This window comes from Sceloporus occidentalis, unplaced genomic scaffold (genome assembly GCF_023333645.1).
Source record: "Sceloporus occidentalis isolate IW3139 unplaced genomic scaffold, rSceOcc1.0.p SCAF_238, whole genome shotgun sequence".
NCBI lineage: Eukaryota > Metazoa > Chordata > Lepidosauria > Squamata > Phrynosomatidae > Sceloporus > Sceloporus occidentalis.
The window spans coordinates 361,907-382,510 of NW_028317218.1; the positions used below are offsets into that span (position 1 = coordinate 361,907).

General features: G+C 45.5%; 1 protein-coding gene across 1 annotated transcript in view; it reads left to right on the plus strand.

Moving 5' to 3' along the window:
• The window catches only part of LOC149276456 (diacylglycerol kinase iota-like), a 79,191-nt gene extending 61,396 nt beyond the window's left edge, over positions 1 to 17,795 (plus strand). Inside the window, exons 25-35 of the mRNA XM_089503641.1 lie at positions 280 to 315; positions 836 to 905; positions 1,621 to 1,661; positions 2,166 to 2,293; positions 3,450 to 3,578; positions 6,810 to 6,835; positions 8,047 to 8,084; positions 13,951 to 14,071; positions 15,847 to 15,883; positions 16,912 to 17,011; positions 17,679 to 17,795. Coding sequence (XP_089359767.1) covers positions 280 to 315; positions 836 to 905; positions 1,621 to 1,661; positions 2,166 to 2,293; positions 3,450 to 3,578; positions 6,810 to 6,835; positions 8,047 to 8,084; positions 13,951 to 14,071; positions 15,847 to 15,883; positions 16,912 to 17,011; positions 17,679 to 17,795 — 843 coding nt within the window. The remainder of the gene's footprint in view (positions 1 to 279; positions 316 to 835; positions 906 to 1,620; positions 1,662 to 2,165; positions 2,294 to 3,449; positions 3,579 to 6,809; positions 6,836 to 8,046; positions 8,085 to 13,950; positions 14,072 to 15,846; positions 15,884 to 16,911; positions 17,012 to 17,678) is intronic.
• The last annotated feature ends 2,809 nt before the right edge of the window (positions 17,796 to 20,604 follow it).

Sequence of the window (20,604 nt, forward strand, 5' to 3'; positions counted from 1 at the left end):
TTTTTTGGCTCTTAAAGGGTTAAAGTATTTATGATTTTGGGAAGTCAGAAAGCTCATGGCAGCAATGGGTATTTCATTTAAAGGGACTGTTAGTTCGATCTCTTAGTGATGTAGGGACTCTTATCTTGACTTCAATATTTGCAACGGAGCCCAACTCACCAGCTGAGCTCAGCCTTGGAGTCGCAGCACTCAACACATCTACTTTTTTGTTTCTTTCCATTAAATCCTTAACACATTGGGTCTGTAACACTTTTCATCTTACTTCTCTTCTTCCCGCAGGATCTCCATTCCGTGACACACAGAGATCACTGTCAGGTAAGCACAAGACCGTCTGTCCATCATTCATGCACTCATTCATTCATTCTAACTTTCATTCTAACCCAACGTAGAATTTAATTTCATGTTCATTAATAGAACGGGCGTTAAAGTGGCAGATTAACTAAACGATGCCATCATCAAACCAGGAAAAAAGTAATCAAGTTCTAAGAGGCTCTGAATAAGATGAGCGTTCCAGCCAAGCCTTGTTACTACTAAGTGATCTAGGAAGGGTAACATTAGTACAAATATCCCCAAACTAATGAATTCTTTAGACCATTAACACAACTAACGACTTAATTTGAGATGTTGTGAAGGAAGAGGTTTTGCTTATAGCCTGCTTTTTAGTAGTAATACGAACTCACTTCGCTAGTTGCTGAGCATACTGTGGGTTATAGACAGAAGCCGAGAAATGCCAAAGAAGGAAAAAGAGATCCAATCAATCATGCGGGAAATTATATAAATAATGAAAGAATGCATTTTTATGATTGAACTCCTTTTTATTCAATTTTTCCTGCAGGATAATGATAGCTCCTTCCCGAGGTTGCTCACGGCTCAGCGACTCAACCCCCGATGGTGCTTCCTAGATGGTGAATATTTTTGGGTTCCTTTGCCGGTCAATGGGCTCTGATACCGAGAACTCAGTGGCCTTTTCTGGGATTTACATGATCCTGGCCACGGGCACCACTCCAGATACTTAAATGATATTGGTGGGCTTGCAGGCTTCACCCGAGGTTCCAACAGGTGCATTAAAAACAGGGTTGGGTTTTTTGGCAACCAGAAAATTTGGGGACGAAAACATAGAATTATAAGAGGTTCTTGTTTGCTTCCCTCCCTGACCTTGGACTGTTCTGAATTTTGACCGCCAGCTTCAAACCTGACCCTGACTGACCCTGATTCTAACACCATCAAAAAAAACACAGAGAACACGCAGGTCCATGTTCCTCAAAAGCTCCATAATATCAACCAAACTGCTATATGGAGAAGTCAACAGTCACCAGGCCCAGACTGGCCAAGTAGCACAGCGGGCAATTAATTGCCCGGTGGGCTGCCGGCCGCCAGCGACGCGCACTTACCTGATCCACCGCTCCAACGTGAGCATGAAAACGTAATGTGCGACTGTCCATATCCAGCCGCCGGTCGCACTTACGCCATCAGGTGGTCGCTGGCCTTAAAGTGCCGGTCCAGCCCAACTTTTAGAACTTGGTCCCAGATCTACTGTTTGGTCCTCAGACTTTAGAGGAAGACCAAGTAGGAACACCTACTCTCCATAAACCAGTCTGAGCTTTTTCTGTCTTCTTTCAGCTACCTCTGCAGACCGGTTCTATCGGATCGACAGATCTCAGGTAGGTTGAGCGGTCCACGTCTCATCGGATGTTTCATTCCGAAGCTCAGAATTTGCGCAGTTCCACCCCCGCATCTCTACGTCTAATTAATCATATATTTTTATTATTTACTTTTTCCAAATAAACATTAAATATGAGAAATAGACAGATAAACAGGGATGGGGGCGGCTGCGGGATCGCAAATTGGATTTAATTATAGGAAAATAAATTGGCGAAACTGTAAGCATTTCACTAATTAACATTTTATACACTAACCGTGATTCATGTTTAATCACCAATATTGGCTACATTATGAGAGAGACTTTGATAATAATAATAATAAATTTATACTTTTAGACCTTTGTAATTAGTGCATCAAATCAAAAATATTCGAAATAACATCCCTAAGCGCTGGATGTACAATAATAATCCGCGCGTCGCCGTCGCTTGCATCCGAACCCTAGATTAACCAGCTATAGTGCACTATTTAGACTCATTCGGCCCCCGTCTGCCTTCGTCTCCCAGGAACATCTGCACTTTGTGACGGAGATTTCACAAGACGAGATCTTTATCCTGGATCCCAAGACAGCCGGGAGTCCCCCGGGAGGCGCGAGCACCGGGATGCCGGACCTCGTGGTGGAGCAACCGTCTGGGTTAGTCGGCATATTTTGAGATTCAGCAGCCAGGCACAGACACTAGACGCACCTGCCATGTGTCCCTGAATCATTTGTCCAGTCCCTCTTAAACAAGTTAAACAAGGGTAAAAAAAACATTATTCTTCTTTTAAATGCCCCCCCCAGTTACACAAATACCCAGCGATAGGGCACAAAGTCACATAAAAAGTCTGGCTATAGCCCCGCCCCCGGTCACACCTCTAAACACACGTCCTAGAATAAAAGTGTCCCTCTTTGGCCATTTTAAATGTGGGGTCCGTGTTCCAAGTTGCGGAGCAATACATTAAGAGCATTCGCATGGTGGCGCGGCGTGTGCTGTGACTGTGTAAGTAGACGTGGGGTCTCTCGGGTGCTATTAATCCTCCACTACAGTATGTTTACAGGCGGCATTGTCTCAGGGTTGTGGCATTTAAATAGTCGTTAATTATCCTGGATGAATATACATCGGGGTTGTTAATTTACCGGTAAATTAAATGGTATCTTCTACCTCCCAGAGGAGCTTTAAAGGTGATTGTCAGGTGTTTTGTAGCCGCCTGAACAGTAGCCGAACGGTGAATCATGTGACCTCAGCTCAATATATTAAATATCAGGGTGGAGAAGATACGGGTCTAGGGGACTCCAGCTGTAAAGACTCAAACTTTAATCAGTCGTTGGTCTCTTCTTAGATTCAGGAGCCGTATGTCTCTCCCATGCATGTTTAATTCACTCTATTACCCTCTACCACCTCTGCTGGGAGACTGCTCTACTTATCTACCATCCTCTAAAGTAACAAAATGTTGTGTTTTTTTTGTTAATAAAAGCCTGATATTGAATGAGACAAGTAAAGTAACATGTTTGCTGCTCCACTAAGTCAGTACATCTAAGCCTCTGACCCTCTAGAGGACGGAGCTGTGGCCTCAAGTGGAGCACAAGACGTTTTTGGGGCAGGACACCCTCACACTTCCCCTGCATACTGGATTAGTGTTCTGTGTACTGGGGTTAACTGGTGATAAAGCCTGCCTGCGTCATGAAAAAGATAGACTCTTGGGGTGTTTGGGGCCCCCGTCTGGATGTCTCTGTGTTTGGGGCCCCATCTGGATGTCTCAGTGTTTGGGGCCCCTGCCTGAAGCCATTATTTCTTCTCCCTTCACCGTAGGCCCTCAGGTTGGTGGACCCCGACGAGCCGGAAACGTATTGTGAGCGACAGCTGTGTGCTCGGAAAGGCGTCTCTGGACGATAAGACCTCAGACGACGTGCCGGACTCCCCGCCGCACCGCGCTCTGCCGTAAGTCTTTTTAGTCTTAACACTAAGGGGGGCAGCTGTGCTCCCCCAGGGGGCAACATTTGCCATACGTCTCCCTGTAAATCCATTCGAAAACCCAAATCAAATCAGCCAATCAGAAAAAAGGCACAAATAAATGACAGAAAAATTATAGTAAAACAATGTAGTTATTGGTCACAATAAAATCGGGACTGTTGGCAGCTATTAGACACCTTAGGTATTTTCCTGTATCCCCATGCAGCTAGTTGTAACGGCAAAAACGTGGCAGTGAAGAGGTTAATGATTTTTTTATTTTGGGGGGACTTTGATCTGCTTTCAAGCTCGTCCTCAGGGCCCGGAGAGAATGAGATTGTAATTGCGGGAGGAAATTAATTATAAGTTCTGCTTTTTAATCAAGCGAGGACCGCGCTAATTCTCTTTTATTTCAGGTGGGATCTGATTATTCGTGTTCGCGATGTAGATAGGCGATGGGGAGTGCCGCTGTACGTGGAGGGGGGGGACATGCGCAGCCCACACCCGGATAGAGAGCAATAACATCAAAGGACGGCTTAGTAAATATTAGTAGTTTAGAATATGGTATTTTGCATGTTTAGCTGCCCCAGCCCTATTAACTCTTGGTTTACAGATAAGAGTTTTAGGTCATAATCTAAAACTAGAGGGCCAGAGACGTGGACGGAATGTAAGGAAGTTTCGTTTACTGAGAGGGTGGTGGGTAAGTGGAACAGCCTCCCAGCAGAAGTGGTAGAGGGTAATACAGTGAGGGTATTAAACATGCATGGGATAGACATACGGCTCCTGAATCTAAGACGAGACCAACGACTGATTAAGGTTTGAGTCTGGAGTCAATGATTTAATGATATCTGAGCGTCCTGATTGGTTGCTTTTCTCCCTGCTATGTCACAGCTGGACTCCCTGCTTGAATACAGGTGACTTCATTCACAATATCTCCAATAAGGATCAGTATTAGAACCATTTGGCTTCCCTATAATATAATCTGTTAGAGAGCTGATATTCTCCACGCGCTCTGAAGTTGGGTTCATGTTTTATCGTATATATATATATAGGAAGTGGACGATGAACCAGGAAATGCTACAATTTATTGCATATTTTATATCAGTTGCTGAAAAAGCCCTGTATGTAAGTGCCCTCCGTACTCGGCGTTTAGATACATTGTTGCTCGCGCTCAAGAGGAGCCACCGCTGGCTGTGGTCTAAGTATCGCTGACACCGATTGGGCGAAAGGCTGCGTTACGGACGTCAGAAGCAGATAAACCGTCGAAAAGTTAATGAGGTTCTTCAGACGGTCTGAGAATTCTCTGCACGCTCCGAGACGAGATGAACGGTGACAGGGCCGGGATTACAAGCCGCTCACGGCTGAGCGAGAAAGATATCCCTCAATGTGTGACGGGTCCGTCGGCTCGGGGGTCATCGGCCCCCCGCTTTGACGCCACCCCCCAGCCGCTGGGTATGTGTCCTCCTGAGGACGTGATGCAACACGGTGGATACAGGAGATGCTCTTAGATACAAAGTCTCCAAACCTTGAAATTGTTGCCAGCAATGAAGACGAGAACCGGTAAACACCACAAATCTGGGGCATCAGAAACCTAAAACCGGGTATTTTTAAATAGAAATGGAATTTCTGGGACACCGCTTGCTATTCTGCAATGTTGCTTTTAGGAAGCACATCAACAGCCCTACGGCGCCTGCTGGAGATATAATGTATATATACAGTATATATATATATATATATAATTTCAACCAACGGGAGTTGTGTAAAGAATTTAAAAAAACACTTTTTTTCTTTATTTTCTCTGCATTTAATCATTAAGCTACATTTTTGCCCAGGATCCGTTTTTGGGCCGGAATATATTCATTTATGAGAATATTTGCGTTCTGATAATCGAGGAATAAATGACACTGATGATTAAACCACTAGATGGCGCTATACTTTTATCAGAATGCTCTTCTCTCCGGCGGAGCGGCTTCTCGTGGTTCTATATCCTCTGCGTAGTTATTGTTTTAAATGTTTTACAATGTCGGGTGGAAAAAGCATGTAAAATAACAAAAAATGAATAGGGGAAACCTGCATCGTTCATAAAATGATTAAAAAGCGTCTCTTTTCTGAGAAGATGGTAGATAAGTGGGGCAGCCTCCCGGCAGAAGTGGTAGAGGGTAATACAGTGAGGGTATTAAACAAACATGGGGTAGGCATACGGCTCCTGAATCTAAGACGAGACCAATGACTGATTAGGGTTTGAGTCTTTGCAGCAGGAGAAATGGGCGACTAGAGGTGGGCCGGATGGGGGCCGATCTGCAGTATATGTGAAGTTGAGAGGAAAGAAGGACGGCGGCCTCTGTCTCCGCCACCTATGCGCCAACAATCACAAAACTCTTGGTCTTCATCCAGGTCACATCAGCAGCTCATCAACAATCCGCGAACAGCTCAGTCTGAGTTTCTCTCTCGCTGCGGTTTATACATCGAGCTGCAATTACACAAAAACAAAAAAATCTGCTCTTTCTTCTGTTTCGCTGTAAATCGGAGAGAAACTTGGGCCAAATGCCAGCAGATTTTTTTAATTTGTGAGATTTTGGCTTCACAAAGAGCTTCAAAAATTCCAAGGACATAAAAACAAGATAAAAAAAAAAAAAGCACGTTAACCCGAATCATTAACATTGAGGGAATTTGGAACACTTTAAGCAACATGTGGCAATTTTTTGGCAGTTTATTTTGCAGACGGACTCAACAGCTGCTTCCTGAAGAGGAAGTCAGGGCAAGATAAGGTTTATAAGCCTTTCCGCTTAAAAATATAAATGTCTGAGCACTCGCTGCGTATAAAGGTTAAATAAATAGTTATTATTAATTATTATAATTACGGTATTAATATTATTACTGCTTCTATTAAAGGAGCTCTCCAGCCCTATTTGTATGGTCAAATTTGGGGTCCGTTTTGCACGAAGTACAGTTCATTTTACCGCATTCCAAACGATGCAGGCGTTCTTAAATTATTGGAGTTTGAAAATTAAGACGTCCGTCTCGTTTAACTCCGCCCCCAGCTCCCTCTACTGAAACCAGGAAGCATTCGTCAGTACACTTCCTGCACATGCTCAGTAGAACTTCTATTCTAGTCAGTGAGAGCGGCAGCAGCCAATCACATGCACCTGGAAACTGATAGTTTGCAAGTATGCAAGTGGAGTTTTTTTCTGATTTGGTTGTTTTTTTGTTCTTTTATTTCAGATCTCCGGTTTCAGCAGAGGAACAAGGTGAGATGGTGTTCAGACGGTACAGTCATTGACACAGTGGTTGGGTCTATAGTCCATCGGTGTGCACTGTGACATACTTATTGGTAACATGCAACATTAGCAAGGCTTAAAGGCAGCCTTAAAATGAATGACTTAAATTTAGGAGAAGCTGCAGCTTCAGGGCTGCAGCAGAACACCTCCTTCGTGACTTGAAGCAGTGGCAAGAAAGCACTCCCATAGCAATCAGCCGAACTCATCTCCCGAACAGCAAATAGCTGGGGGGGGGGGGCAAATACCCTAATTTCTTAAGCTACGTTTTTCTTCTCTCCGGGTAGGAAATGGTTAAAGCCGCCGGAGACAGGAAAACATCCAGAAATTATAAATATTCAGCGGGATTCCCTCTTCTGTTACCTGGAAACGTCCAATATTCGTTACCTGCTATGCCCCCCACTGCCCCACTAACCGCACCCCTGAACCAAAAGTGCCCCTTTTAGACCATTTAATGACCAGAGGCCTTAAAAGTGATCGCTTCAGTCGTTGTTACCCTATAAAGAAAAAAATATGTTTATTTTACAGATTACTCTACGTAAAACCAGCCCTTTAGTAAGAAGTTTGGAGAGTCCGGCGCTCCAAGGGTTAAAGGAATTTCTGTAGAAAGGCGTTTGCCGTAGATTTGGTGTATCCCCCCCCACACACTCAGAAATCCCTCTCAAGGAGATCCAGCTCGTAGAAATCACTGCAGTGGAAATCTTGGCCCGGATCTGGCCGCTTCCAGGAGGGCCGGTAACTGATTCCGGTTCTGCATTGCAGGGATGAGTTCTAACCTGGCGCGGACCGGCCCTGGGTCATAAAGCAATAGTCATACCCTTAAAGCAGCGATGTATACGTTACTGTACGCTGTAAAAGACTGTAAAAGTATGTGACGGGGAGAAAAAATACCAAATAATGGGCAAAACTGCCACTGAACTACAATGCTCATCATGCCTATCCATCCTGCAGGGAATCATAATGATGCCATTTGGGCTCATCCATGCCTTCCCCACCCCCGACACTCGGGGCAACTTATATTCAGAGAATAGCCCCTTGTGATGTTTGTGGTGATACCCTTTGTATGTTTACACCTTTTTAGTGAATAGACCCCGGTGATAAAACCGTCCTAGGTTATGAAGCGTAGCTCCGTGTACCGCAGGTATCTCCATTGACCTCTGGCGGTCGTCTTCTCTGTCTTTCAGATCTCGTGGAAGCGGTGATAGCTGGAAATCTGGCGAAGGTAAGAGTTTCACCTCCGTGTTTTATTTAACGTTTCATAAAATCGCGCTGAGAAAACAAGCCGGCGTTCTGGGGGCCGAAGCCGAAGAGACGAGACATACGGCCATACGAGGCTGTAGCTTTATTAGGAATGTGCGAAACACAAAGTAACAATGATTGTAAAGACACATTAGAAGACCAGAAGACCCACAACATCACATGCTGTTCCACTATCATCCCACCCGAATATCTCACGGCTCTTAAAGTTGCCCCAGTCGGGTCGCCGGTACCTTCAGATGTGTCTTCTAACCACAACAGGGATCGGGCTGTATGTACAGGCAACGTACGTTCAATCGGAGTCTTCTATTCCAGCGAACACAAGCCGAGAGCGAAAGGAGGGAAAACCAAAGGCACGTTTCTAGAGGACACATTAATCTACAAGACTTCTCCAGTTTGCTAAAGGGCGGTGGGATTGGTGGCCGGACCATATCCAGAGGGGTTACATATGCCCCAGCATACCAGTGGTAGAGAGATCCTTTACGGGTTCCCCTTTTAAATGATTGCAGTAACTTTCCCCTGCATCAGCGGTTGTAGTTGGTTAAAGGGGCATCTTTTTAAAAATCTTTTTTTTTGGTTATACCGTTTAATAAACATACTAATAAAAGTCATGTTTTAGGGTGGGGTTATAATAAGGGTATTTTTTGATCCCGGGAATGGGATTGGTTTATTTGCAAGGGGCATCTTTGTTTCAAGATCTTCAAATTTACTTAGGCGAACCACCAGTTTCCAATAAGGGGCGTTATTGACTGTCTGACGGGGGTCCTCATAAGCCTCCAACCTTCTCCAGATACTCCAGCGGGGTGGACATCCCACCCCTGCCTTCCTCGCCTTAATACGCCAATCCGCCTCCTCTTCCTCCATTGAATTATCGAAGGGGCGCAACCTTTTTTCAAACTCTGCGTAGTTGGATAAGCGATAGTCTGGTGCGAAGATCATCAGACGAGAGTCCAAGCCTCTCCAGATACATTGTCTGTACTCATGGTCATCTCTGGAGACGTTCTCACTTTGCTTTACGATGAGATACATCATCCACATGCGATCAAAATACTGGCCGACCGGCTCCGTTATTCTTTTTTTCTCGTATCTGAGCATCTCATTCACACTTTCCGTTGGATTGAGGACATTCACAACGTGCTGGCAGATGACCAGCCACTGAGCCCTTCCCGTCTGCACTTCCTCGGGCAGCACAGAGAACAAGTTAACAGCCAAGCACTTATGCAACACTCTCGTTACATCTCTGTTGGTCCAACCTTCCACTTTCTTTTCCAAGTAGCACCTGTACAGCCACTCGATAACATTCCCGGCCATAACGGGGCCCATTCTGTCGGCCACCTCCATGACCTCGCACACAGTTAAGCTGATTTCTTGGTCAATCTCAGGCAAAGGTAGCCAACACTTTCTACTCGGACCTTCCTGCTTGAATGAAACATCGCGGAAGATGACCACCGTTTTGCTGTCCTCATCGTAGTTGCTCTTCATTTCGGCCACTTTTCTCTCCAGGACTTCTCTTTCGTCTTTGTATAGCCTGACGCGTTTCTTTTGTTCCTTCAGCTGATTTTCCAGATCTAGAACCTTACCGTGCAGGTCGTTGAATGCCACCCAGAATGCCTGTTCTTTCTTCCGCAGCTGATTTTCCAGATCTAGAACCTTACCGTGCAGGTCGTTGAATGCCACCCGGAATGCCTGTTCTTTCTTCCGCAGCTGATTTTCCAGATCTAGAACCTTACTGCGCCGGTCGTTGAATGCCACCCGGAATGCCTGTTCTTTCTCCCGCAATTGACTTTGGAAATCCACTATGTTCTCTGACATTTCTTTTAGGTTTTCTTCTGAACAGGAAACCTGACGGGTCAAGTTGAGTATCTGCTCCTCTAAAGTTTTTACCTTGTTTTGTTCCTTGTAGACCTGGATCTTATACTCCATCAACTCCGTTTTGGTTGTACCCAATTCTTTTGAGGTTTTCTTTGCTTCTTTTAAAGCTGTGGAGGTCACGCCTGCCACATACGATAGTGCTGACCAGATCCTGGAAAACTGCTTTCCTGATTTAGGTGGCTTCTTTCCAGAACGCTCCCATTTATCCAAAGCCTCACACCAGTCGGACCATGGATTCTTTTCTAAGAAATTTTCAACCCTCCAAAATTCTAACTCGGAAAAACATAACGTATACCAGGCCGTCTGCACCTCCTCCCATTGGTCTTCTTTCTTGGTTTTGTTTTTATTCTTATGGGAAACTAAGCCTCGTAAGGTCTCCATATCGGTAATTCGGCTGAAAAGAAGAAGAAAGAATCTTGTATCCACCGCAGGTCGAGTAATAATGAGATACAAAACGTTCTCAATCGGAATGTTGTCTGTTCACTGCTCACCTGTTCGGCTTCCGCAGACGGTCAGACCACCCGAAAGCTGAATCCTTCGCCACGTGATATATGGTACCGATTTAGAGACGATACTTCAGGTAGACGCTACCCGGCTAAAGGAAGAAAATAATTTTTTATACCGTTTTTCCTTTAGCAGTCTACGGCGACACAAGGAGCAAAATGAAAGTAACTTTCACCCGATATGATATCTCTCTCTTCCTTACACTAAATAGACCTTTGTGGCGATATGTTACAATCCCACCTTATGTGTAGACCGTGAGAGCGGCCATCTTAAGTTTCCTGTTCTCAGGATCTGCATGATTATTCCTCCCCACTGAGTTATCCCTCCCCTGTTGTTAAGTTGCTGATTGGTTGAGGCTGGGGAAAATTGAATTGATATTGTAAATGTGCAACCGTCTGTGACAAAGTTTTGGTTGCAACTTGTGGCTGAGAAAAAAAAAGCAAGGTATATGCGCCAAAAACTTTGTTGTCACAAACAGTGCGTATAAATATTTGCCAAAAAAACCCTTTGTGTAAAAAATGGGATCTTACGAAATCAGCCATCTGGTTGTGTGTGTCTGGGTTTGTGTGTTTGTGTTAGTATGTGTCTGGGTAGGAATGTTAGTGTATGTAAGTGTGAGTGGGTATGTTAGTGAAAGTGTGTGTCTGGCTGTGTTACTTTTTAGTATCCGGGTATATTTGTGTGCGTGTCTGAGTGTGTATGTTAGTGTGTGTGTGTCTCTGTGTTAGTGTGTGTCTGGGTAGGTATGTTAGTGAAAGTGTGTGTCTGTGTGTTAGTGTGTGTCTGGGTAGGTGTGTTAGTGTGTGGGTCTGGGTATGTTAGTGAAAGTGTGTGTCTGGCTGTGTTAGTCTTTAGTATCCGGGTATATTTGTGTGCGTGTCTGGGTGTGTATGTTAGTTTGTGTGACCATGTGTGTTAGTGTCAAGTGTCTGTTAGTGCTGAGTGTCCTGTTGTGTTGGTGTGAGTGCCTGTGTTAGTGTGAGTGCCCATCCCGAGGTCAGGCTTTGGATCCGCTCTTGAGCTACAGTCACTCACAAAGCAAGGTGTGGTTGGGTAGATGAAACTGCAGCTTCACTGCAGACTCCCACTTTAGTAAATAAACACCCTGAGCTGTCACACATCGGAGCCGCAATGTTTGGCAGACTTCCATTAACTTTACAGCTGCCTGGGCCGGATCTCCTCAACCAGCCCCTGAGCCTCGCTTCCCAAAAAAGCTGGACCAAGGGGCAAATATGAGGGACAGTGGCTGAAAATCAGGACTGTCCTGTGAAAACCGAGACACTTGGGATTCATGCATGTCAGCATGTCCTGCTCAGCACCAAATTCCCAATTTATTTCTGCAAGATTGGCCTCTACCACCCATCCCCCACATGGCCTTCCTCTACCTCCCCCCTCCGGCCTCTTTCCATATGTTTCACCCCCAAACCCCATGCAAGTGCCCTTTCTCTCCCCAACACTTCTACCGTCTCCCATTAGGGTTCCCTCCTCCTCTCTATATTCTTACCATTTTCCCCCCAAAAGGCAGCCTCCCCGGAACCCACATTTTTCGTCCATCCTCCCTAAAAACAAAAATGTCCACTTACAAGCGACTGCGAGACTCTGCAGGAAAGTTACTCGGGAATCTTCGTCAAATCAACCCAAAAACACGACGCGCCGTTTCCCCGACTCTCACTTCTCTAGTAAATATTTTTTTTGGAAACAGAAAGTATAAATTCCGCCCAGCCCGGAGACCACGGGTTTAGCACAGGGGGAGTGTTTATGCAAACGGAGATAATGCCCCTTATCTCACACGGCCGCGCTGTATTGGTTTAGATGAACGTGAAGGAGTTTTACTTTACTAAGAGGGTGGTAGGAAAGTGGAACTACCTCCCAGCAGAAGTGGTAGAGGGTAATACAGCGAGGGTATTAAACATGCATGGGAGAAACGGGCGACTAGACGGGGGCCGGATGGGACCCACAGTGAGCCAGTAGGAATGTGTCTGCCTGGCTGTTGTTGCAGATACAGGGGTACACCTGCCAAGTGTGCCTGTTCAGTCTGGCCAGTCCCTCTTCGGGGCATAACTGCCTCTGTCGTTTAGTATTAGTGTCGCAGCAATCATTGATTGCACACCATATGCAATTGCACACCATATTGCACACCATTGCATATGGTGTGCAATTCTCAGGCACCACATTTGCGGTCATTGAGGATCATGGGCTGGTTAGAGCCCCTCTTATGGGGGGGGCAGATACTATAGGCGACTCTTCGTCACATAATTACTCTGGGTTCAAGAATCCGGTCTGTTTAAAGCTATCGTTTTGTGTCCTCGGTTTCACCTCTACGATTCGGGGGGTAAGGAGCGAGATATTAAATTAAGGAAATGTATTTTACATTTTCCTGTCGAAATGCTCAGCTGATCCAAGAAAGAACGAGCGGACGGGTGGAAAGAGAAAATGGATAACACGAAATCACAGAATATTAAGAGAGAAGCACAAATCTTCACCAAGGAAGATAAAGGGGGAAGATGACGGGGACAATCGTTACAATAATAACAAGAAGTGGAAATCGAAATGAAGCCGCGATTACGGGAGACGGTCGGAGAGCCTTCAGGGCGGCCGGAGTCCAAGAGAATAGCGATTAGCGATGGCCGGATACGATTGCGGCAACCAATCAAATAATAGCTTGACTTCACGCATTCTACGCCGAATATTGGATTTAGACCAACGTTTGCTTGGCCACTGAGCTGATTCGTTTGTCATAAGAGAGAAAAAAATTGAGAAAAAAAGGGAAGGAATGCCAGGATTGGTGCACACATTTTTTGTCCTTTCTTGCAATTCCATGAGTGACCACTGGGATGCAATATGGCAGCGTTTCCCGGGTGATTGCATTGTTGGCCCCTCGCTGATGTAGAAACCATCTAGAAATGGACAGAATGCATAAAATGTCAGCGGCTTGTGTGCCCAGAATGCTTTTGGGTACCGATAAGTGATTTGAATGGGACCTCCCAACGTGGAGCTGCCAACCTGCGTATTTTCTTTGTCCTGTGGACCATACCAAGTACTATCACAGGGGTATTCACTATCTGTCTCTCCAGCTGCTCTTGACTTATAATTTCCAAGGTCATCAAGATCACCACAAACAGTTTTTGTGCCGCTGGAGCCAGTTAGTGACTGCATAGATAAATGGTGCAGGCTCCCAGCAGAAGTGGTAGAGGGTAATACAGTGAGGGTATTAAACATGCATGGGATAGACACACGGCTCCTGAATCTAAGATGAGACCAACGACTGATTAAGGTTTAAGTCTTTACAGCAGGAGAAACTGGCGACTAGACGGGGGCCGGATGGGGTCGATCTGCCGACCAGCAAGGGCATTGCTGAAACCCTTTTTATTAAAAGAGGCGTCCTCATATTTTTGGGCACATGGCGCTAAATGTATATCCGGCTCTTTCTACGTTTCTTGCTTCTTTGTTTCCAGGTCACAGAATGCTGTAACAAGGGGGCGAGCCTCAGGATCCAGGGGCCGGAGAAACGCTCGCTGCTTCACGTCGTAGCCGCGGCTGGACACACAGATATAGTAATATACATCTTACAGCAAGGTGAGGGGCATGGAATAATAATAATATCTCCTCCATGCCGTAACATCGCAACTCAGCCAGTTTCCGCCTGAAGCGGCTCCAGTCAAAAATAATCAACTCCACCGTTTTATTTTTTCAGGGTCTCTGTGGGGTGAAAAAATAGGGTTTATCCTAATGTAAAAAAAGTTGCACTTTATTTAAGAGTATCTTTCACTAAATGAAGGTGTAATACCCATTAACCCTTGTAGCTCCTGTGTCTTCGAGTCCCAGAGGGGCTCCCAAAGGCTTCTTGGTGCACAAGTGGCTTCTTTGACGCCGGCGATAATGACGTCCGCTGCGGCTTTTGTACCCACAATAGGATAGATACCAGCAAGGGGACCCCCTTAGCACAGCTTGCCAGGGGCCACAGCAAAAGCATAGACCGGGGTCCCATGAGTGTCTACGCCAGCTCTTCTGGAAGGCGCAGGGTTAAAGCATGACCTCAGCTCCCTCGTTCCTAGAGCTGCCATCTTTTCACAGTTCCTCCTTTTTTCTTTTACCCAGAATTGTCCCCGCTGTCCTCCGCTCCCTCCCCGTGTATGGCTTCCCTCCCTGCTGTTCCCTCCCCCCTCTCCATGCTCATTCTGGTTTTGTTCTCCTTTTCTGCTCTCCCCGGCTTTCCTCTCTCGGCTCGGCACCCGCTGGGCACTGAGTGACAGTCTCGCAATGGGATCTTCTTTTAAAGCGTCTCCTTTTTGTCTATGCCATGGATGGGGATTTGGGACGGTTGATTGGAGATGCCAGGGTAACAATACTCGGGATGCGGGTGACAGCTCTTCATAAGATGGGAGCCAAAATTATTAGCATGCGCTGCTCTGCCTTCTTGGAAAGTTTGCAGAAGGACACGGATCTGGGTAGCTTGCCACACAAACATTTGTAACCTGCAGAGCTTACGATTAATCATCTTTCCATATTCAAGAATGAATTGCATTGAGTTATTGATTCTTCCCCCTCAATATCAATAAAAAGGGGGATGTTTGGCAAACAAATAAGGCTTTGGTCGGTTATCTGAGAGATCTGATGGATAAGTTGTATCAAATTGTAATGGAAACTCAAGCTGATCTACAGGAAGGTCATGTGGCTGGGGTAAAGGCTATCTTTCTGGCATACAACGGGTTAAACTGTTCACCAGGCTTTTTGGGCAGGGGCGCTTGGCATCTTGTTCATAAGTCCATGGTTAAGCTTTGAATCCCCAGCCTCCGGAGGCTTCTAGGTTGTGGTGGAAATGCCTCCAAATGGGGCAAGTTCACAGATGAGACCTCATTTAGAATAACGGGTCCCCGCTCTGGGAATTACATGGTTAATAAAGGGCTATGAATGGACCCAAGGCGACCATTTTTGCTCTCAAGGTAGTCAGGTATTTGAAAGTTTGCCCTTTCCGAGACTCAACATAAGAACCGAACAGGTCCCAGCTTTGGGTTCTACGATGGGGACCGGATTTCATGCCCCCAGAAAACTGGGCACCCAAACCAATAAATCCGGCTCCGATGTCTTTCGTGGCATTTGCAGGGTTGCACTGAGCTGACGATCCCTGTCCATGACATCATCAAATCTATTTTCCTTAAAAAATGACATGACACTCTTCAGAAATATGTTTTGGTTATCTCGCCGGGGTTTGCCGTAGGATCGTAATACTTGGTATAATCCATCATTTTTACTCTAATCTACATTATTATAATGTATTGGTTTATATGGCGCCATCATATTCCGTAGCGCTGCACATCAGGTTCTGATCCTCTCGTTCTGTGTCTTGGCAGGGCCTGAAGATTTGCTGGAACTGACAGACCGATCCACGTAAGTGATACTAAAAATCCCTGATTTAGTCCGTTTAGTGCAAAAAAAAAAAAATTATTCCAGGACGACGCGTTTCACTGGATTAAAACTGTCAGATTAATTTTAAAAGAGTAATAAACCCTTCGTTACACTGTCAGACGCATCCAAAAACGGTCGCTTTTACAGGATATTAAAAGAATTAACAGATCCACATCATGTGACGGCGAACGGGAAAGATCTGAATAATAATCCCGGCCAATGAAGTGAAACGCAGTGAAGTATATAAAAAAATGAGATTAAACCAGGATTATTAAAAACATTTCTATCAAAGGGAAGCGTACCTGACATGTCTTTAAACCTTAGATCACATTACCTTTATTTGTATAGCGCCAGCAGATACCATAGCGTGGATTATGAACGGGATCCTGATACTTAGCTCTACTACTACCTCGCTTATTGACGGATAACATCACATTATCATATTATAATCCGCTCAGAACGTGAGCCAGTAACCGAGACAACAAAGCTCACCGTCCTGCATCTACTAACCTGCGCACGACATGTTCAAAGCTTAGAACCTGCCGGCAGATCGGCCCCATCCGGCCCCCGTCTAGTTGCCCGTTTCTCCTGCTGTAATGACTCAAACCTTAATCAGTCGTTGGTCTTGTCTTAGATTCAGGAGCCGTATGTCTATCCCGCACATGTTTAAATCCCCTCACTGCATTACCCTCTACCACCTCTGCTGGGAGGCTGTTCCGCTTATCTACCACCCTCTCAGTAAAGCAAAACTTCCTTACATTACATCCGTCTATAAGCAAAAATGTAGCAAAAAGAATTGTAAATCATAATATTGTATTTGCTAAATCCTCCAAACTTAAAGATAGTGCCTAGAACCGGAGTTTATTGAACCAACCAATGATTCATTTGTTGTCTAATTTATTCCCACGGCATGTCGTGATTGGATAATGGGAAGATATTGAGAGATGTTTGCTGTATGTTATTGTTTATAACAATTAATTGTTTTTTTTTCGGGTTCCCTGGCTCGGTAGCGGGGAGACGGCGCTGCACAAAGCCGCCCTCCGGGGCCACAGGCGGATTTGCCAACTCCTGGTGGAGGCAGGATCGTGCGTCGTAAAGAAAGACGCCACGGTAACGTAACCTGACGGGTTAGGGGACGGCTCGCAGTGATGGGGACGCGGGTTCTCCAGCTCTTTTCTGTATGATTTAATGACTATTGTGCTTATTTATTATTTATTGCTATGGGGCCGCCGGCCCGACAGTCTGTTAGTGTACTCAACATCATATCTGGTCATGTGATGACACTGAATGATGCGTCTTGCCGCAGGTGCCATTAAGTCTACGACGGGCTTTAATTATTTTTAACCCCTTCTGCCCCATGTTCAGTCGGAGAGTGAAAATTCCTGTCCGAGGACCCCATTCACTGCCAGAACAGCCTTTTTTTTCTCCAATTTTAGTAAATCTATACATACATTTTTCTAATGATCTGTCTGTAGTTAACCTCCACGTTCACCATAATTCCCCAACACAGTCCGGACCTTAAAGTCTTAGACTTCATCTTCAATAAACATCTATCAGACCTAAGCTGTCTTGACAGAGGTTTATCCTGGTTTTCGGACCACCTGATGCCTTTTAATGCCCATCCTGGGTTATACATTCAGATCCCGCTCACGTCTTGTAACATTGTTTTATTCTTCTTTTAGTTTAATTCACTTCTTCTCTTTATTGCTGAGCCTGTCTGTTCTTCTTCTCTGTTTTAAATCACCTTTTTCTTCTCTTCCATCTCATCCCAAAACAGGGAAAGACTCCTTACGACAAAGCCCAGGAGGCAGGGTACTCGGACCTGGCATCCTACCTGGAGGATTGCCAAGCCAAGCAACTCCTTTCTAACGAAGACCTGGAGACGGCGGTCTGAGGTGGGCAGCGGATGAAGGAACAATTCCAGGAAGGGATGAGAGACCCACAAGTGTTTCCACAAGGTTTCCTGGAGAGTGTCACCCCTTGAGGACCAAGCTGGGCGCTGGTGGCACCAAACCCTCGTGCAAAGCAACCGGCGGAAAGTGTGCTGACCAGTTTCTAAGGGCTAACGAGACTTGCCAAGGAACTGCCGCACTCTTGATGCGTTGACGGAGGAGGAAGTGGGGTGTTGAAGGTCAAAGTTGGGGCTGACCCCTTGCCCCATGTGGAACCCTCTCTGTTTTCCAACCAAAAGCATGATCCTGTCCAGTGTCTATCTCCTCACTTTGGTCACAACTCACACAGCCCGGTTGGAAGGAAGAACTCGAAGGCCTGCGCAGTGTTATAAACCTTACATCTGTTTCGGTATCCGCAGAGCCGAGTTATTAAAATGGAATAGACTGGATTCTTGTCTCGTAATTTTCTGTGTGTGGTTAAAATCTCGGGAAAGGTTTTGGGGACGGAGCTGAGTGAAAAGTTTAACCATATAAAAAAAAAATGGCACTTTCCGCCCAAAATGCTGCCGTCCCGTCATACCTACTCCTCGAATATACATTAAAGAAACTTAAGGGGCGCACAAGAAGGCCAGGGCATAAATAAGTGCAGGAATTAATCCATCTTGGCCCGGTTAGGTAGGACTTGGGAAGGAGCTTGAAGGAACTCGGCGAGAAGTAGCTGGGATGTTATTACTTAATTGCTGACAATAATTGCTCAGATTTATCTAGGAGACCCAGCGTTCCTCAGGGTTTTCAAGTATTTATTTGTTTTTTGGGTCTTTAATTACTGAGTTTTATAACTCTAGAGCAGGGGTTCTCAAACTGCGGCCCTCCAGCTGCTGCAGGACTACATCTCCCATAATGCTCCTTCAGCTAAGGGGCTGGCTGAGGAGTATGGGAGATGTAGTCCTGCAGCAGCTGGAGGGCCGCAGTTTGAGAACCCCTGCTCTAGAGCCTCTTGTCTAGAGCCAGCCAGAAGAATTACCAGAACTTAAGCTTCTAATGTGGTCCTTACCAAAGCAACATGGAGTCTAAAACCTACATTGAGTGATTTCCTACAGAATAATTTACGAAACCTACCATCCGACCCGAGGCACGGCAATAATAGCAAGACACAGGAGAGGACGGGGAAGGGGTACTAGGGACACTTGCCCCCTGGGCTGCTTTAAATTGAAGATCTTCTCGACATGTAAGTGTTACTTTTAGGGCTGTAGAACCTTGTGATACCCTTATACCCAGCAAACATTCCGACCTACTAGAAAAGAGAGGCATCAGTGGAGGAAAGAGGGGCACCGGGGTTTACGGCTCAAAGGGGGACTGTTTTGGATGCTTTCCAAGAAAGCCTTTCTTCAATTGTTGAACTGCTCCAAATTATATGAATATAAATGTACGCGCACGGAGAGAGAAATAAGACACACGACACAGTCTGGGTCAGGTCCAAAATCACATTAATTGGTTAATCTTTAAAACTATGCGGATATAGGCAGAAACCCGTTACAAGCAAACATTAGGCAATATTATGAAATTTCCTTTAACTAGATGCAAGATGCTAGCCGGATATCTTTGCGGTTAGTAAAACATTGAGTAATTATCTGTTAACTGATATTGAATGTACCGATGTACTGCTACTTGCGTCTCTCGCATATCTGCGTGAGGTTTGACCCTTTATACTGGTCAAAGCCAGCTTATATTCATTAAAGCCATAAGCGTTCCTTGCTAATATATAGATATCATTTTGGTTCCATAACAGGACTGGCAAACGTAAACAGGGGCACCTGGGTGGTAAAGGTGTTGTCCAAGAAATGGAAAACAAGTAAGGAGTTTGTAAACCTGAGCATAGCAATAGAGAGGTTCTTTCGTCTGTAGTTTCATGGCTTCTCGAACCCTTTAAGTAACGTCCGTTGCTCGACCAGCACCAGATGACAGATTTGTTTTCTCTGTACCCGTTATGCATCGGCTTTTTGGAACATATCCCGTATCCTACTGCGAGATCCTGCGCGGTTAGCATCCTTTTAAAATCTCATGAATAAATAAATCAATAATTTGGAAGATGCACAACTCCCATCCTCTAAAAAGCCCTCGCCGCTAGAATGACATATGGGTCTGTCATCTCGAATCCGACGGGGGATAGCGTCACAGATACAGGCAGGCAAAGGGCCCGCCGAGTGACTAAATCCATTACAGTAATGTACTAAGACGAGGAAAGTATCCAACGGACAAAAGGGTCCCTGCGGGACGCGGAAGCTACTCCGGCGAAAGACAATGGGATCTATTTATCAAGCTGTAGGAAACAAGCCAAGATTTATTAAACATATCAAATCGATATACATACCCCCCTAATAAATGAAATACCTAAAGAGGGGCACTTTTATTTTAGAGGGTGTGGTTAGAGGCGTGGCTGGGGAGGGGCTTTACCAAGACTTTTTATGTGACTTTATTGGGCACAAATAATTGGGTTTTTAGGGCTGTAGAACCCTGAGATACCCTCATACCCAGCAAACATTCCGAGCGCCTAGAAAAGAGGGGCATCAGGGGAGGGGAGAGGGGCATTGGGGGAAGAGAGAGGGGCATCAGGGATTTGGGGCCGAAGACAGGGACTGGGCAAGCTAAATGGGGACACTTGGTAAGCATTATGCTAGGATCACTTGTAGCACCTGCTATCGGTGTAGGTTTTACATCTTCCCGTTTGCGGCTGTGGAAGGGTTAAAAGCACGGTTGCTGCGAGACGTCCCAGGGCGCCATGCTTGACATGCGACATGGAAAGATGGACTG